General features: G+C 46.4%; 1 protein-coding gene across 3 annotated transcripts in view; it reads right to left on the bottom strand.

Moving 5' to 3' along the window:
* MYO1C (myosin IC) overlaps positions 1 to 17,903 on the bottom strand; it is a 110,162-nt gene that overhangs the window by 47,433 nt on the left and 44,826 nt on the right. For 2 of the 3 annotated variants that reach the window (XM_034752926.1, XM_034752925.1), the window contains exons 2-8: positions 15,221 to 15,376; positions 13,837 to 13,952; positions 9,173 to 9,371; positions 8,296 to 8,376; positions 4,831 to 5,010; positions 4,367 to 4,465; positions 4,018 to 4,131 (exon numbers count right to left, since the gene is read on the bottom strand). In XM_034752926.1, the coding sequence (XP_034608817.1) occupies positions 4,018 to 4,131; positions 4,367 to 4,465; positions 4,831 to 5,010; positions 8,296 to 8,376; positions 9,173 to 9,371; positions 13,837 to 13,952; positions 15,221 to 15,346 (915 nt within the window). In that variant the 5' untranslated portion in view covers positions 15,347 to 15,376. Of the gene's footprint in view, positions 1 to 4,017; positions 4,132 to 4,366; positions 4,466 to 4,830; positions 5,011 to 8,295; positions 8,377 to 9,172; positions 9,372 to 13,825; positions 13,953 to 15,220; positions 15,377 to 17,903 lie in introns of those variants that run through there. The other variant, XM_034752927.1, reaches the window with a different exon arrangement.

Here is a 17,903-nt window from a genome sequence, read left to right on the forward strand (position 1 = left end):
CCCTTTGTGGGACAAAATATTTTTTCTCTGCCCTCTTGGAACTGGGTGGAAAGGAGGATGGGGTTTGCCAGAGGGTCTTGGCAATGTTCAGGACCCCCTCATATACCGGAAATGCCACACGAGCAGGGGTGGACGTGGAAAGCATGTTAAACAATGTGTCCTCTTGCTCCACCATTTCCTCCACCTTGAGGCCCAAGTTTTCAGCCACCCTCAGGAGCAGCACCTGATGCTCCCTGAAGTCATCAGGTGGACTAGCCCAGGAGAATCCCGCCACTGCCTTGTGTGGGGAGGAAGAGGACTACCAAGGGAGGTCCCGGGATGTCATCACCCACCGGGGAGAGAGGTCTTGGGGTAGGCACTGGTTCTTCGCCCGCAGCGCCCCCCAGTGCATCCTGCACCGATCCCAGTGTTGTTGGTGCCACTGGTGCCGATCTGGGCTTGTCCAATGCAGCAATCAAGGAGCTTCTAGCGGCTTGCTCCAGCTGGCCAGGGAGCATCACCCACCGTGGACACCCTCGTTCCACCTGCATTGGCATAATTGGTACCCCACAGGCATTCCAATAAGGCCATTGCGTCAGCCACTGGCCTTGCTGCCAGGTTGGCATTGCAGCAGCTGATGCACTCTCCAGAGCCCAATTGCACTGCTATCTAGGCGAGGGGCTGAACTGCTTCTCTGAGCCAGAGAAGTCCTCAGTCTCTGGTGACCAGGTCGTTGAAGCCTGGGTATGGGGTCTAATTGTCTCTGCGGGGGACCGGTGCCAGGAGTAGGGAGAGTGGCGCCATGCTGTGGAGCATCCCCAGGGTCTTGGTGACTATGACTGATGGCGTGATGACAACCGGTGCAGACTGTGGGATGATAGTCTGTCCCTGGGTGAACTCCAGCGTGAAGGTGGAGACCGGAAGTGCAGTTCAGACAACTCTTGTTGGCGAGCCCAAGACCTGGGTCGACGCGGAGACCAAGGATGTGGCGAAATAGGGCTCTCCCTTGGTTCCGGAGACTGGTGGTGCTCCCTTGACTTGTGCAAGGCCTTTCCAGCGGGCTTGCCCTCGTGGGGAGCCTTAGTCAGATCCAACGCCAAATGCGGGGTCAGTTGCAGCAGGAGTGCTCTATGCTCTTCTGGTGCCAGGAGCTGAGTGGGTGTTGACTGCACTGTCAGTCTGGGTCTCCTCCCCCTCCCCAGAGTTGGAAGTGGGTCCCTTTGGGGGGAGAAATTCTCCGGGGCTGAGCCCTCTTGCAGGTCCAGATTTGGCAGGCGGCCCAAGCCGGGTCCTTTGCCCAACAGCCCGATTAGGTTTGCTCAGTGCCATCGTCTTAACTTTCTTCTTCGACACCGGTGATGGGGGCAGGTACTGGGAGGAGCCTGGTGCCGGAGGTGCACTACACTCCAAAGCCAAAGTGCTGGGTGCTGCGTTGGGCTGTGCCGGCTCACAATCTGGACGAAGGGCGGTCTCCATCAGAAGGGTCCTTAATAGAATGTTGCGCTCTTTGTGTCCTGGGACAAAAGTTCTTACAGATGCGACACCTTTCTTTTATGTGGGATTCCCCCAGGCACTTTAAACAGCTACTGTGTGGGTTGCTAACAGGCGTAGGCCTGTTGCAGTCAGAACAGGGCTTAAAACCTGGAGATGGGGGCATGCCCCACCCGGGGCAAAGTCCCGTGACCCCTCCATCCCCCCCCAACTGACTAACACTTATCAGGTACTTACTAACTAACTAACTAACAAACGGAACTATTTACAGTTGGAATAGGAAGTTGAGAGAGAGAAGAAAAACTGCTGACCACTTGCGAAGCAAGCGAAAGAAGTGCTCCGACCGACCACTACGGTGGTAAGAAGGAACTGAGAGGGAGTAGGGCCGGCAGTGCCTGATATACCGATGCATGGGCGCAGCATTCCAGAGGGCACCACAGCCGACCCTACGGATACCACTAAGGCAAAAGTCTCCAACAATTGTGCACGTGGGCACGCACACCTACAATGGAATCGACGTGAACAAGCACTCAAAGAAGAACTAATGTCACCATCCTTTTCTCTCAGTCCAGATAGTCAAAACACTCACCCAGACTTCATTATCTCACTATAACCACCTCCTCTCTAGCTGTGAGATCATCTTCCTCACCTATTGTTATGGCCACATCACTCCCACACTCTGAATCTTTTCACTGGTTTCCCATCTTCACCATCAATACCTTCCACAACTTGCTCCTCCCTTCTTCTCCTCCTCCTCTCATCTGTTACTGCATCACCCCTTAGTCTTTCTGCCTCCTCTGCTCTAGCAATGATATCAGCCTTATCTGCTTGTTTGTCAGCTTTTCACACAAACACCTCTGTGCCCTCTTCCTGGCCACCCCTTACACATGGATCATCCTCTCTGACCTGATCAGTAAGGCCACTATCCTCTCCTCCAAATCCCTCCTCAAGACCCTCTCTGCTGAGATGCCTACAAGAAATAGGCTAATCAATGTGGACCAAGCAGCAAATGGGGAAAGTTGACAACTTATAAATGTTTTAATGCAAATACATATTAATATTGTTTGTCATTGACTGTATCCCTTTTTTCCCCACTCTCCACATGTCAGTTATCTTAAATTGTAAGCTCTTTGGAGAAGGAGGGTATTTGTATTGCACCCAGCACAGACACAACAATCCTAATCAGATCATCAGGACACTACACCAGCAGAGGCAGGCATGGGAAGGGTAGAGTAAGAAAAAGCTGAGGGGGTGTTATAATACAGGGAGAAAGACTTATCACAGCAGCTAGGAGGTTGGGAGCAGGGTTAAGTAGCTCAAACACCCACCCACACTGCAAACAGGTGTCTCTGGGGCTGAAAGGGGAAAGAGAAAGAGAGAACGCTTCTCTCTCTCCTGGCAGCCAAAAGAGGGTTTCTGGAGAGAAGGTAGGCTCCAAATTTAATGAGAAGCCTACTATAGCCTGAGGTTGACATGAAAAATGAAGCCCCTGAGTGGGATCTAGAAACAGGATACTGTCAGGAACCCCAGAACTTGGGAGTGTATATTAGGTTCTCAACTGAACAATGCTCCAAGACAGTAGAATATCTGTTTATGGCCATCAGGATTCTGGTAAAACTCCAAGGTCCTGCATATGGATGCATAGATAGGCATGGGGTGGGCAGCAGAAAAACAGTGGATAAGCTAGAAAAGAAAAGCAAGATATTTAGGCCAGGTCTACACTACAAAGTTTTGCCAGCATAGCTATGCTGGCAAATCCCCCCATGCAGACACAGTTTATACTGGCAAAGAGAGTCCTTATTTATATAGCTTATGTCATTCGGAGAGATATACCAGCAAAACAAATCCTTTTACTGGTATATAGTGAGCCCCCACTAAAAGGCATTACCAGTATAACTATACCAGCAATGGCTCTGTACTGTAGACTAGCCATTATAAAGGGGAGAAGAAGAGTCAGAAAATAAAGGGAGGAGGTAGAGAGCACAATAGGGGAGGGGAGAGGAGAGGAGGAAATATCTAACATAAGCAAGAAATATAGTGCAAGTAGGGCTGGTCAAATGGTACTTGAGGAATGTTCATGTAATGAATGGGAAAGCAGTCATGAAACCATTTATTCAGCAAGAACTATTTTGCTGTACTGCAGCAGCTCACAATAGGTCAAATACTACTCAGCAAATAATGTTAATCAACAAACAAGATAAAATATGATGAATAGTATATTCAGAGAATATTTCTTTTGCATTTACTAACAAAATATATGACTATTAAGGATAATACACAAACATTATATTATTTCTATAATGGCAGAGAGGCAAAGGCTTGGAGAAAGCGCATGCAAGGTATTTTTCCACACAGGCTAATAGGAATTGGGTAAAATTTTAAACCTCTGACCTTAATTATTTCATACAGAAAAGTGACTTTCAATTGATTGCATCCCTTTAATAGTGTCAAGATCTAATAACTACTAAATCTTACCCTGGAGTAATACAACAGCAACAGAACCAAGTACATTAGTATATGGGAATGTCTCCAAGGGATTATACTCACCCTGGCCAGATATTTAATCTGGTTCTCTGTGGTCACCTGAGCATTGCCCTGTTCATCGGCAGCAAACTGCACATTCCCTAGGTGCAACACACTAGCTACAATGCTCAGCAAATCCTAGTACAAGAGAAAGAAGAAATAATGGTCAAGAAGATGGGAATCATTATGGATTAAAGCTTAGTTGGGGGGGGAGAAGGCAGTTTCTTTATATGTCCATCAGTAGGAGACATTTTTACATTTAGCTTTCTGAAGGGCACTCATTCAAAGGCTGCCTCCTGGCAGAAAGAACTAACTGAAGCAGGACAGGCCTCTAAGGGGAGAAGACTCAGATGTACTTCAAGGCATTTCTTACCTCTATCTCATTGTCGTTGAAGTTAATGACTGACAGGGCCCTTCGCACAACCTTCCAGTCATTTTTATCACTGATGGAACTGACCCTCGCACACTGACCCTAAAAACACAGATTTTGAGATATAATAATCCTTACAGCCTGACGCACTGTACATACAGCCCGCATAGTTCTATCATGTGTTAATTGTTACAGAAGGGGCCATCTCACCAGTATCTTTATAACTCTGTCAAGTGAGGGAAAGATACTGAGAAGTAAAACTAAGAATCACATCTATCCTATAATACAGGATAGTTAGTTTAATAATGATGATCATTACTTTCACCCAGAAAGTTTCTCTCTCTCCTTATAGATCAACATTCTGATCTCTCCTTCAACACCAACGAAGTCTATCAGGTAAGGAGAGTTTTTCCCTTTACTGAACATGCAAACCAAGAAATTAGCAATCTGCAGGACCCTGTTCACACCTTCACTAGATAATGGTACTGTTGGGGATTCTTCTCAAGGCCCAGACGCCGCAGTAGGTCATCTTCCCCTCCCTCTAACAGCTGGTAGAAGATGTGAAAGTTCCTCTCTCCATGATTCTGATGGACAACCCGAGATTTCTCCAGTAGGTAGTTCAGGATGTGACCCCCCACAGGTGCCCCCTAAACCAAAGAAGATAAGCTGAAACATCCTGCTTCTTTGATGGCAGAATATCAAAGACAAAGAGAGTTTGGAATAATGGGTCACAAAAAGTAGAAGTAATCTTTGTCATGTAATAGCATAAACTATCTCAAACTAACAAATACTGAGTGTGAGTTTGAGCTCTTAGACTTCCACAGAGTAGATCAAACACAAAGTATTAGAGAATAAAACTCAAAATATAAAACCATTACACAGATCAATATTACAGCTCACCTTGAATGTTGTGTTCACTTCTGGTCACCCCATCACAAAAAACTTATACATGTCTCTTGACATGGATTCCATCCTTGCCTCTAATAATTTTGTTGCTTTTCTCTGGACCTTTTCCATTTCTTCTATATTAGAGACAAGGATGGAGTCCATGTGTGACGTTGTGTAGTCTACATGGTTTTATAAAAATATGATAAGTGAATATAATGTAACTGGGATATGCTTCATGCAAAAGGTCTCTTGTAAGGTATCATTACAAAGCTTATAATCTACTGAGTGTGATCACCCTATTGTATAAATGTACCACTCCTGTATCTAAAACTAGAACTATAAAATATAACTCTGAGGGCCTATTTTAATTATGCAAAGTGTGGGCCATTAATGGTGGTTTGGAATCTTGATGACTCCACTTAACCAGGACCATTGTCTGCAGATGGCTGTGTTTTACCTGTGAGTCTTCCTGTATGTGTGTGTGCTGGAAGTGGGTAATGAAGTCTTGCAGTGACATGTGATCATGTCACCTGAACTGGAATCCATCTTTAACCTGGTGCTTTTCCAGTGAGGGGGGTGGAAACCCAGAGGGACAAAGGGTTCCCGCCTTATGCAAAAGATATATAAAGGGGTGGAAGAGAACAAGGGGAGAGAGGAGCCATCATGAAGAATCCCCTAGCTACCACCTGAGCTGGAACAAGAGCTGTACCAGGGGAAAGAATTGTGCCCAGGCCTGGAAGGTGTCCAGTCTGAGGAAAAAACTTACTGAAGCATCTCTGAGGGTGAGATTATCTGTATTCAGTTTGATTAGACATAGATTTGCACATTTTATTTTATTTTGCTTGGTGACTTACTTTGTTCTGTCTGTTACTACTTGGAACCACTTAAATCCTACTTTCTGTATTTCACTTTTTATTTATTAATTAACTCAAGAGTATGTATTAATACCTGGGGGAGCAAACAACTGTGCTTATCTCTCTATCAGTGTTATAGAGGGCGAACAATTTATGAGTTTACCCTTCATAAGCTTTATACAGGGTAAAACGGATTTATCTGGGTTTAGACCCCATTGGGAGTTGGACATCTGAATGCTAAAGACAGGCACACTTCTGTGAGCTGTTTTCAGGTAAACCTGCAACTTTGGGGCAAGTAATTCAGACCCTGGGTCTGTGTTGGAGCAGACGGGAGTGTCTGGCTCAGCAAGACAGGGTGCTGGAGTCCTGAGCTGGCAGGGAAAACAGGGACAGAAATAGTCTTGGCACATCAGATGGCAGCTCCCAAGGGGGTTTCTGTGATCTAACCCGTCACACCATGGTTCAGAGATATTTAAAAGCTTAGGATGATTTCTGTCTATCTAGGTTTTACACTATATTAATTCTCATGGCATTGTGGTATTTCGTTTAGAAAGGAAACAAACAAACTACACGATAAAGCTATATACATTAATTCTACAAAGAAAACTAAGGTTGCCTCTACAATCTTAATTCTGTCCCTTTGTGCATATTCACAGTCTTTAATTTCAGGATCACATGCTTCCCCTCTCCCCCGCAGAACCCCAGCATCCTCCATTTTTTTTTATATAGCTGTATATATAAAAATTGAGGTGATTTAGTTAATGCGTGTTCTAACATGGGCTAAAATGGAGCAAAGATTCTTATTTTTCTCTAAAAGTAGGTGGCCAACTGATGCAAGATTTTTCACTGGATTAATTTTTATGCCATTTGAACTTTCTATGTAGTTTTGATTTGGTTTCTCTTAATATATATTTGTAGTAGGAAAACTTTGAATCTGGGCCCTGGCTGAAATCTTTCCTGGGCTATCCTACTTTTCACTATTGACATATTTCCTACAAAACACTGATTAGCTATTCATAGCTTGGTAGAGAGGTGGCCCTGAAGAGAAAGGATGTAATGGGAAGATTTTCTAAAATGTTTAGTTTAGGGTTATTTTTAGCTCTTATTTGCATTATAACTGAAAGTTTGTGAGCTGTGCCCACAAGTATGATAAGTTGTTGATGGGACACACATAAAACCGATAGATAGCACACCAAACATTCCACATAACGAGCTACACTTTTCTGTCAGAGTTTACCCTACAACAGAGAATGGTTCATGCACAGCAGCTGGTGGATAAAATATTCTCCTGCCACACTTCTACCTTGTCTCTCTAATATCCCAGGATCACCACAACTACAATGACACTGCAAACACACTTCTACCTCCACAGGTTTTCCTCTCTCTCCTCTCTGCCAATAATACCCACCCACAATTAAACTTTAAAAAACTCCGTGGCATTAATACATACACAGAAATTTGCTGGACGCTATGAGGGTTGCTGCACATACCACATACTTGAAACAAACCCATAAAGGCAAGAGAAGGAGAAGTTCAACCCCCTAACAGTAAATACCCTCTACTACTCCACTTATAAGCACTTACCTTACCACTGCCACTACAACCATACACTGCAACCTTAACTCTTCCCCCCTAGGGATACGAGCCTTTCATCACCTCCTTTAATAACCATTGTGCACACAACGCTTCATTAAACTACCCTCTCCTCAGCACAACCAACTACTGCACTACATATCCACAATCACTAGGATTGGGAAAAATTAGCTGGTAAAAGTATTTGTGAACCAGGATGAAAACAGGGCAGTGTAATGGTCGTGGTGCATTGTCTGTGGTGCACAGTAGTTGTGGTAGTGGTAAGGTGAGTGCTTGTAGGTGGAAGAACAGAGTCTCTGTACCTTTTGGTTTGACTTTTCACTTTCTTAACTTTTGTGTTTGTGTCAGCCATGCTGTGCCTGTAGCAATTCTAGCTGCTTCACAATGAAATGTGTGTATCTATATATAGAGAGAGATACACAATTATAAATCTGAACTCTAGAAAATTCTTTGTACCCAAACTTTTCTGAAACAGTAGACTCCATTCACAAGAGGCTAGGATTGTTACTATACCTGAACTGTTGCGGCAGATCTCAATATCTATGTGCTTGGGCATCCAAGCAAGGCTACAATGAGGAATATAAAACAGATTTTCACCTTGTAATCAAACTGCACATCCATGTATTTCCCAAATCGGCTGGAGTTATCATTCCGAAGGGTTTTTGCATTTCCAAATGCCTAAATTAAAAAGATACCAGATAAAAAAGTAAACAAGCTTCAAAAACAAGGAAACCACAAAATAGGGCATTTTAAAATATTTTTCACAAACCTGCCAGTGGCTTATTTACTGGCTTACAGACACAGGTTTGTCTACCCCTGAGTGACATGTTTTGCCAGCATAAGTGGTAGTGTGCACAGCTCTATGTCGGCGGGAGAGCTTCTCCCACCAACATAGCTATTGCTGCTCTTTGGGGATGGTTTAATTATGTTGACAGGAGCGCTCTCTCCCATCGGCACAAAGCGGCTACATGAGAGATCTTACAGTGGTACAGCTACCGCACTGTAAGCTCTCTAGGGTAGATATAGCCTAAGAAGAAAGTAAGCAGCTACCTGAGTTCTGATTGTTTGAGCTGTACGCATACTGCAAATGTAAGGTTATTACCTTGCATGGGCCTGTTAAACCACTCCTCTCCTCCTTGTTAGGAAAATGTGCCACCCGAAGAGGTCTTGTTAAAGCTTCTTCCCTCATCACCAGTATGACGTCATAGGAACTCATTAGCCTGCACATAATAGTCACAGACCTCCCAGCCTTGCCCAAGCCTGCCAAACGTCTCCTTCCCACAGGCCCACACCCAGAACATTGTTTTGAAAGGATGGTGGAAACAGTAAAAGGAACTGTAAGGACTGTACAGAACTGGACACTAGAGGTCACTATAACACCAGAAAAATACAGCACCAAATACATATCTGCGGTAAATCAGGAGACTGAGTTGCCTACATAATGCCAAGTTTCATATCCTGGACTTCAAATTACCTCTAAGACCGGATTGGACTGTAGGAGGCGATCTTTCACTGTTTCAACTTGGTCACTGGCTGGACATGTCACTGCATAGTACTGCAGGATTTTCTTGGTGGCTTCAGTTTTTCCAGCTCCGCTCTCCCCAGATATCAGGATGCACTGATCCTTCCTCTCAATGCGAAGGGAACGGTATGAGTTGTCAGCAATAGCATAACTAAGGAACAATGATAACTGGAAATTAAGTCCGCTTTCACAAACATGAAAGGCAGAGATTCCTCATTTAGGTTTTTAGAGTATCCATACTGTCACAATCACAACCAGAAGAAATGCCAACTCCAGCCCAATTTTCTAACAGTGCAAAATCCTAGAAAATATGGTTCTTCGAGAATAGTGTTTATATGGATTGAGAAACTCTGATCCAAAGCTTCTATAATTACTGCTCACACCAGTTTTCTGGAGTACCTTAATACACCAAGTCTTGTTTAAATCAAGCTGGATTATAGAATTTCAAACACATTCCTTGCAAAGAAAGGAGCATTAGCGAGCAACAATTTCTTCTTTTGCTACTTAAGATTTTGCTTTGTAAAAATATAATTTATTATAGTTTATCAAATTCCTCTCCCTTCTCTATCCAAATTCCACTTCTGGGGCATTTCCCAAATCAAAAAAATGTAAACTGTATTTTAGTTTTAGAGTTTGCCTCTGGACTGCATATTCTTATGTATAGGATTTATAACCCCCTTAAGTGCAAGGGAAAGGCCAACAGTACTGCATACCTTATATTTTGTGATGCATCTCATTTATTTAGGGATGACTGCTGTCCACATTATTATTCACAGTCTCTGTGAATCCATGGACACACTATAATAGGTAAAACAACTACAGTTTCAAGTCTCCTTTTTTAAGTCATTTGTTCCCCCCACTTGCATGGTGACTCATCCTTACTTTGGATGGGGAAATTCTAGCCAGGATGTCTCTGTGTTTTCCCATTAACTCTGATAGCCCATAATTTGTCTTTTCCTGGTATAATGGTAGGTGCTTGGAAGTAGTCCTGTCTGGTTGGGGAGGCAGTCCCTCCCTGCTTGGCTGACCACTGCGATGTAGAGGTAAAGCTTTACAAACCCAGTTCTCTATATACATTAGGGTTACCATACGTCCGGATTTCCCCGGACATGTCCGGCTTTTTGGCACTCGAATCCCCGTCCGGGGGGGGGGAATTGCCAAAAAGCCGAACATGTCCGGGGAAATAGGGAGGCAGCATAAGCCAGGGTCCCCCGGCCCCAGCACGACCCGCAGAGTCCGCAGAGCAGCCCAGCCGCCCGGCTAGATTGTAGCGAGCTCGGGCGGGGGAAGGGAGGGTGCAGCCACAGAAGGCGGCGAAGGGGCTGCTGCTGCCCCCAGAGGCCGGGCGGACTGCGCGCCTCAGCCGAGCCCGCAGGACCACGGGGAGGCCAGGCCCAGCCAACATCTCGGGCTTCCCTCGTGGGCGGGGACTCCCCGGCCACTGGGGGACCCTTTCTGTGGCGCGGGGCAGGGAGTGCGGTGTGTGCCGGGGCTGCAGGGACCCACGCTGCCCCGGTCGCTGCTGAGTGTCTGAAGCCCCCGCCAGGCAGAGGCTGCCGGGTGAGTGGGGGAGCAGGGCAGGTGGGGGGTGCAGAGGCTGCAGGGCGAGGACAGCAGGGCAGGCAAGGGCATAGAGACTGCAGGGGCTGCAGGGCGAGTAGGAGCAGGGCAGGCAGGGGCATAGAGACTGCAGGGGTAGGGGGGTGCAGGGGCAGGGCAGATGGGGTGCACAGAGGCTGCAGGGGCGGGGGGGTGCAGGGGCTGCAGGGCGAGTGGGGAACAGGGGGCACAGAGGCTGCAGGGGTGCAGGGGCTGCAGGGCGAGGAGGAGCAGGGCAGGCAGGGGCAGGGCAGGCGGGGGGGTGCAGAGGCTGCAGGGCGAGGAGGAGCAGCACAGGCAGGGGCATAGAGGCGGCAGGGGGGCACAGAGGCAGGGCAGGTGGGGGGCACAGCGGCTGCAGGGCGAGGAGGAGCAGGGCAGGCAGGGGGCACAGGGGCAGGGCAGACGGGGGCGCAGAGGCTGCAGGGGCGGGGGAGGTGCAGGGGCTGCAGGGCAAGTGGGGAGCAGGGAAGCACTTAGCAACCCCCAACCAAGATCAGAGCGGGAGGGAGGAGTGGGAATGCGGGGTGCTCAGAGGAGGGGGCAGAGTTGGGGCAGGGACTTTGGGGAAGAGGTTGGAATGGGGGCGGGGAAGGGGCGGAGTTGGGGCGGGGCCGGGGCCCCATGGAGTGTCCTCTTTTTTAAATGTTTGAATATGGTAACCCTAACATACATAAATAAACACAGTTTGTATACACCTATCTCATAATGATGAAGTTCAGAACATTACAAGCTTTCATAGAAGACCTTACCCAACTTTTTTATACACAATAACATTGTACACAACCAGCTGATTAAATTGTTTACTCTTGGGAGATCAGACCCCCCATTCTCTCTTTGGGGTGCCTGGACCCTGATTGTCACAGAGACATGCAGCATTTCAAGTCCACTGGAATAAACCTTTTTTCTTTTCAATGACTAGGTACTACAGACTCCACAGAATCTGACTCTCAAGTGTTCCCAGTAGCTTTAAAGTATTTTGATATTTGGATAGCAAGGTAGAATTGTTTTAATTTTATAGAGCGCATTTTTAAAAAAGCCTTGGAAAAATGGTCTGAATTGCTGCTAACAGTAATCGATGAAACAGCACAGTCCAATGCTTAAAATGAGTCTGTTTCCCACAACATTTAAAAATATTCAAATTATTTTCTGTGCAACAATAATATCCCTAAGGGAGTTAGTCTGGAAATACCATCTCCTATATCAGAATAGTGTTGGCAGTCCCTGCACTTAGGATTTACTGAGATGTAGAGTTACAATTTCTCATCAACTGGTTGCAATGAGGGTGAGAACTTTTTTTTATTCTTGGCCTGTTTGAAAGAGTAATAGTTTGCAGGGCACATCTTCCCTTGTACAATGTTAACTGAATAGAAGCAGAACTGGGTAATGCTCCAATATTTAAAGGATTTGTTTAGTGCTCACAGAATCCTCAGTGTTGTACACTGCAAACAAATAAACAGCCCCTGTTCCAAAAATGTTACATTCCAATTAACATATGTATAGACAGGATTCTGGATTTTCCCAAGCAACCATGTTTCTAGCACCACCTCATCATGCTTGTAACATACTCCCATCTCACTTGCACTGTTGAGTCACCTGCCAACAACAGGAAACAGCCCAAATAGTTCTCCCTGTCCCTTCAAAGGTCTTTGGAAGAGGTATCTCAGGATTGGGCCCCGGCTCAGCAAACACTTTGGTCAGCTAGGCTCACTCAGCTGTGTCCTCTCTCTCTCTTTTGGTCTGACAGAAAAATTCAGTTACGTTCAAAAATAAAAGATTTTTGAAGCTTGAAAGTTATTTTAAATAGGAAATTGTGAATGTTCAACAGGCCATGTAAATAAATACATTCCTTGTTCCAACGGGCTCATGGTATCTTAGCAACAAGGGAAATACCAGATTAATATTGGTCAAGCAGTGACAGAGGAGGTAGGAAAAAACCCATCACACACACACACACACTTACTTTCCCCCAGTTTAGTCATAAGCTGAATAAGCTGCTTAGCAGCAAGGGAAACTTAGAACCAGATCATCTAGACACTGAATAACCTTGGAACAATGGTATCTAAATGGTATCTATTTTTCAGGTATCTAAAAGGGTGTCATAAGGAGGAGGGAGAAAACTTGTTCACCTTAGCCTCTAAGGATAGAACAAGAAGCAATGGGCTTAAACTGCAGCAAGGGAGGTCTAGGTTGGACATTAGGAAAAAGTTCCTAACTGTCAGGGTGGTTAAACACTGGAATAAATTGCCTAGGGAAGTTGTGGAATCTCCATCTCTGGAGATATTTAAGAGTAGGTTAGATAAATGTCTATCAGGGATAGTCTAGACAGTATTTGGTCCTGCCATGCGGGCAGGGGACTGGACTCGATGACCTCTCGAGGACCCTTCCAGTCCTAGAATCTATGAATCTAAGGCCTGGTCCACACTAACCCCCCACTTCAAACTAAGATACGCAACTTCAGCTACGTGAATAACGTAGCTAAGTCGAAGTACCTTAGTTCGAACTTATCGCGGGTCCAGACGCTGCAGGCAGGCTCCCCCGTCGACTCCGCGTACTCCTCTCGTGGAGCAGGAGTACCTGCGTCGATGGCGAGCACTTCCGGGATCGATCCGGGATCGATTTATCGCGTCTTGTCTAGACGCGATAAATCGAACCCAGAAGATCGATTGCTTACCACTGGACCCGGAGGTAAGTATAGACGTACCCTATGAATGAGGTCTGTGGTGCTGCCTAGGCTTGATCAGCAGCTCAGATTCCTCTGAGTCTCAAATCATTTGGCCAGGAAGGAACTAACTCCCTTTCCAAACAACACTCTCAAAGGCAACTCACTCTCTTTGGAAAGAGAAGCAGGAATAAAACAGCCAGACACCACCCTTTCTAAAGGTCTCTTTTGCCTCCACTCCAGTACTCTGTTTGGAAGATGGAAGGGAAAAAAAAGTCTTGCTTTCTGTATACCAGTATTAAACAAGCCAGGTGGGAATAGCACAAACTGTATTGTTTACCCACAGGCCACTCACAGGTGAGGAGAGACTTCATAGAAACTGACGCCACGGTATCGCTCCATGTGTTGTTTGCTGTAGATTTCCAGATCCTTGTATGGATTTACTGATACCAGAACTGAGCCAATGTAAGTCTGAAAAGAGCCAAAAGGAAAAGCATTACATGAAGGCTAGCATCTATTTCTACAAGAGCCTTCAGAATTACTCTGGAATCTCAGATATTGTTACAAGGCCAGCCTGCAACAATGGCATTTGGAATGCTGTTAACCGCTTTGAAGAGAGTGACTTGGGAGTCTGAAGAAACAACCTCACAGCTAGTAAAAGTGGGAATACAGAACTTGTAATGGATGTGTCCCTTTTACCGAAAATGCTGCACTTACATCCTTTAGGCCTGGTCCACACTAACCCCCCACTTCGAACTAAGGGTACGTCTATACTTACTTCCTGGTCCGGATGTAAGTGATCGATCTTCTGGGGTCGATTTATCGCGTCTTGTCTAGATGTGATAAATCGATCCTGGATTGATCCTGGAAGTGCTTGCCGTCCACGCCGGTACTCCAGCTCAGCGACAGGAGTACGCGGCATCGACGGGGGAGCCTGCCTGCCGCGTCTGGACCCGCGGTAAGTTCGAACTAAGGTACTTCAAATTCAGCTACGTTATTAACGTAGCTGAATTTGCGTACCTTAGTCCAAAGTGGGGGGTTAGTGTGGACCAGGCCTTAGATACGCAACTTCAGCTACGTGAATAACGTAGCTGAAGTCGAAGTACCTTAGTTCGAACTTACTGCAGGTCCAGACGCGGCAGGCAGGCTCCCCCGTCGACTCTGCGTACTCCTCTCGCAGAGCGTACCAGCGTCGACGGTGAGCACTTCCAGGATCGATTTATCGCATCTAGACAAGACACGATAAATCGATCCCAGAAGATCGATTGCTTACCGCCGGACCCGGAGGTAAGCATAGATGTACCCTCAGTGACTGCTTTAGTGCTTTTGGACATCCCAGCAATGCAACTTCAGTATAGGGTTATTTTTGACCATTCATTCCAATATTTGGGATCAGAGCTAAGCCTGGGTTTGTTAAGACCACAACAGAATAGGTTTATGAAGTCGGAAGAATATAGTATGTGCTGGATTTTCAGTGGTGCCGGGCACTCAGAATTCCAGCTGAAGTTAACTGGAGCTGCAGATGCTCAGCAACCTGAAAATCAGGCCCTATATATGCCAACATGTCAGTACACAGAACAGGTCTGAGAAACAGGATCATGGGCTATAAAAGGGGAGCTGGTGGACACCACCACATCCAGATCCCACACCTGCAGAACAAAATCACTATGTCCAGTTTTCAGAGCAAATATCCAAATTCTAGTCAAAGATCAGCACTCTGGCTGCTCTCTGCTACTCACATAGATCAGATTCTCCTTGAATCGTTTACGTAGGTTTTCAATGAAGGCTGCTTCGCTAGTAAAGTTCTCTAGCAGGACGAAATCCTGAACCCCCACACGGTCACGGGCTGTCAGAGCACTCTCCATTGTCAACCGGATACCGTCACTCCCTGCCGCCTGCAACCAAAACCAGTGAAATCAAAAGGCCGAGACTTTCACGACACACAGACCACTTTGCCCACAGACACAGGACCAGCATACAAACAAGAGAAAATAAAGCAAACCCCATTAATAAAGCAACCCCAATTCACTTCACACTAGCAATGGCCAGTTTTCCAGAAGACAAGGCAGCTTTGGGAGAAAAAGTTTTTGCTAAAATTCCAATCAGTAATAAAGCAGGATCAAACATCACAAGAACAATGATTAATACTTTGTTCACTCTTGAAAATATTTATACTGGTTGATACACCACTTCCAGGAACTAGTAAACAGTGCTGAGATTAAGTATTCTTGTCAAAACGAATAATTTATCTTCCTAGAATAATTTTAGACTTTAAAAAAAAAAAAAGAATTAAACTGAATCCAGATTTCCCCAAGGGTCTTTCAGTAAGACTGAGTCTGAATTGCTTTCCTATTTCCCTACCCTGTGGTAAAGGACCTGCCTTGAGGTAAACAGCCTTTCATGGAGCAGTAAATGCACAAAGTGCTAACAAGTTGGCAGCTCTAGTCTAGGCACCTTTTCCTGATTTCTGTCAACAGCACAACTGAAATTATAACAAAGATCTATAAACAATAATTAATATGAGAAAAGGGATTTCTTTTGCCTCTTTTCACATCATTAAGCTAGTAAGACAACTCCACGCCTTCAAACTCACTTACATACTACTTCTCTCTCCTCAACTGCACTTACCTCTTCTTAGAATCCTAGAATATCAAGCTTGGAAGGGACCCCATCCATACACCCCCGCTCCCTGTCCCCTGACCCCCGCTGCCTCATCCAACCACTCCTCTCATTCCTGACGGCCCCCGGGGGACCCCTGCCCCATCCAACCACCCCTTCTCCCTGTCCCGACTGCCCCCTGCCACCCCATCCAACCCCCCCTCCTTCCTGACTGTCCCCCGGGACCCCTGGCCCCATTCAACCCCTATTCCCCTCCCCGACCCCTATCCACACCCCTGCCCACTGACCACCACGCCGAACCCCCCCTGCCCTCTATCCAGCCCCTTCTCCCTGCTCCGTGCCCCCTTACTGCGCTGCCTGGAGCACCCGTGGCTGGCGGCGCTACAGCCACGCCACCCAGCTGGAGCTGGGCCACGCCACCGCCGCCACCACGCAGCACAGAGCACTGGGTCAGGCCGGGCTCTGCAGCTCGCAGCCTCAGGAGCTCGCAGCCCCAACGCCTCAGGAGCTCAGGGGCCGGGCAGGATGGTCCCATGGGCCGGATGTGGCCCACGGGCCGTAGTTTGCCCACCCCTGCTCTAGAGTAATATCTTGCAATTTTTAAACTGAAGTGTCACTACAGGAAGGTAGTGGGCATCACCTCCACAACTACCTCCCATTGCTTCACTTGCAGCCCCAGCAACAACTGTAGTGTGAGCAAAGATCTGAGCACCCCTTGACCATTATTGAAGAATATAGAAAAGAAGAGCTGGAAGGGACTGCAAGAGGTCATCTCATCCAGCCCGCAAATACCCATACAGCTACATCTGCAGAGCCCCCTAGTATAGATGCAGCACATACCAACAGGAGTTTTTCTGCTGACATAGTAATGTTATCTCCCCAATGATATTCACAGTGCCAACAGATGCATCCACACTGCGTTTTTTGCCAGCACAGAAGTGTCAGATAAGGGGTGTGGTTTTTTTCAAACTCCTGACTGACAGCTGTGGCACCAAAAACTGTGTGACAGAGAGAAACTAGACAAATTCAAACTGTAAATAAGGCATAACATATACCTTATAAGCTGTGGAGAGGGATAGCTCAGTGGTTCGCGAACTGGCCTGCTAAACCCAGGGTTGAGAGTTCAACCCTTGAGGGGGCCACTTAGGGATCTAGGGCAAAAATCAGTATTTGGTCCTGCTAGTAAAGGCAGGGGGCTGGACTCGATGACCTTTTGAGGTCCCTTCCAGCTCTATGAGATAGGTATATCTCCATATATTTAACAGTGAGTGCAATTAAGCATAGGAACAATTCATGAAAGGTGGTGGTAGAGTCTTAAAATCAAAATTGGATGTTTTTCTAAAGATCTGCTCTAGGAATTATTTCGGGGAAGTTCTATGCTCTGTGCTACACAGAAGATCAAACTAGATGATCATATGGTCCCTTTGGCCCTTGGAATCTATGAAACTCTTAGCATATCATAGGTACTACTGTAATACAAATAGATAAGTAAATAAATATGTAATATAGGGAACAATCCTATATTGGCCCTTGCAAAATCAAATACTGTATTTTCTGGCGTATAAGATTACTTTTTAACCCAGGAAAATCTTCTCAAAAGTCGGGGGTCGTCTTATACGCCGGGTGTCGTCTTATGGGGCGGGTGCTGAAACTTCCGAGCCGGACTGGAGAATCTGCGGTTGCCGCATATGGTGGGGGGAGCTCAAAAACGGCCGCGGCCGCATCCCCGCCCGATGACGAGGTGAGGGGGCGCCTCACCGGGAAGGTGTAAGTGAAGGGCGGAGCAAGCTGCAGGCGTCCGGG

Source organism: Trachemys scripta, chromosome 18, assembly GCF_013100865.1.
Source record: "Trachemys scripta elegans isolate TJP31775 chromosome 18, CAS_Tse_1.0, whole genome shotgun sequence".
NCBI lineage: Eukaryota > Metazoa > Chordata > Testudines > Emydidae > Trachemys > Trachemys scripta.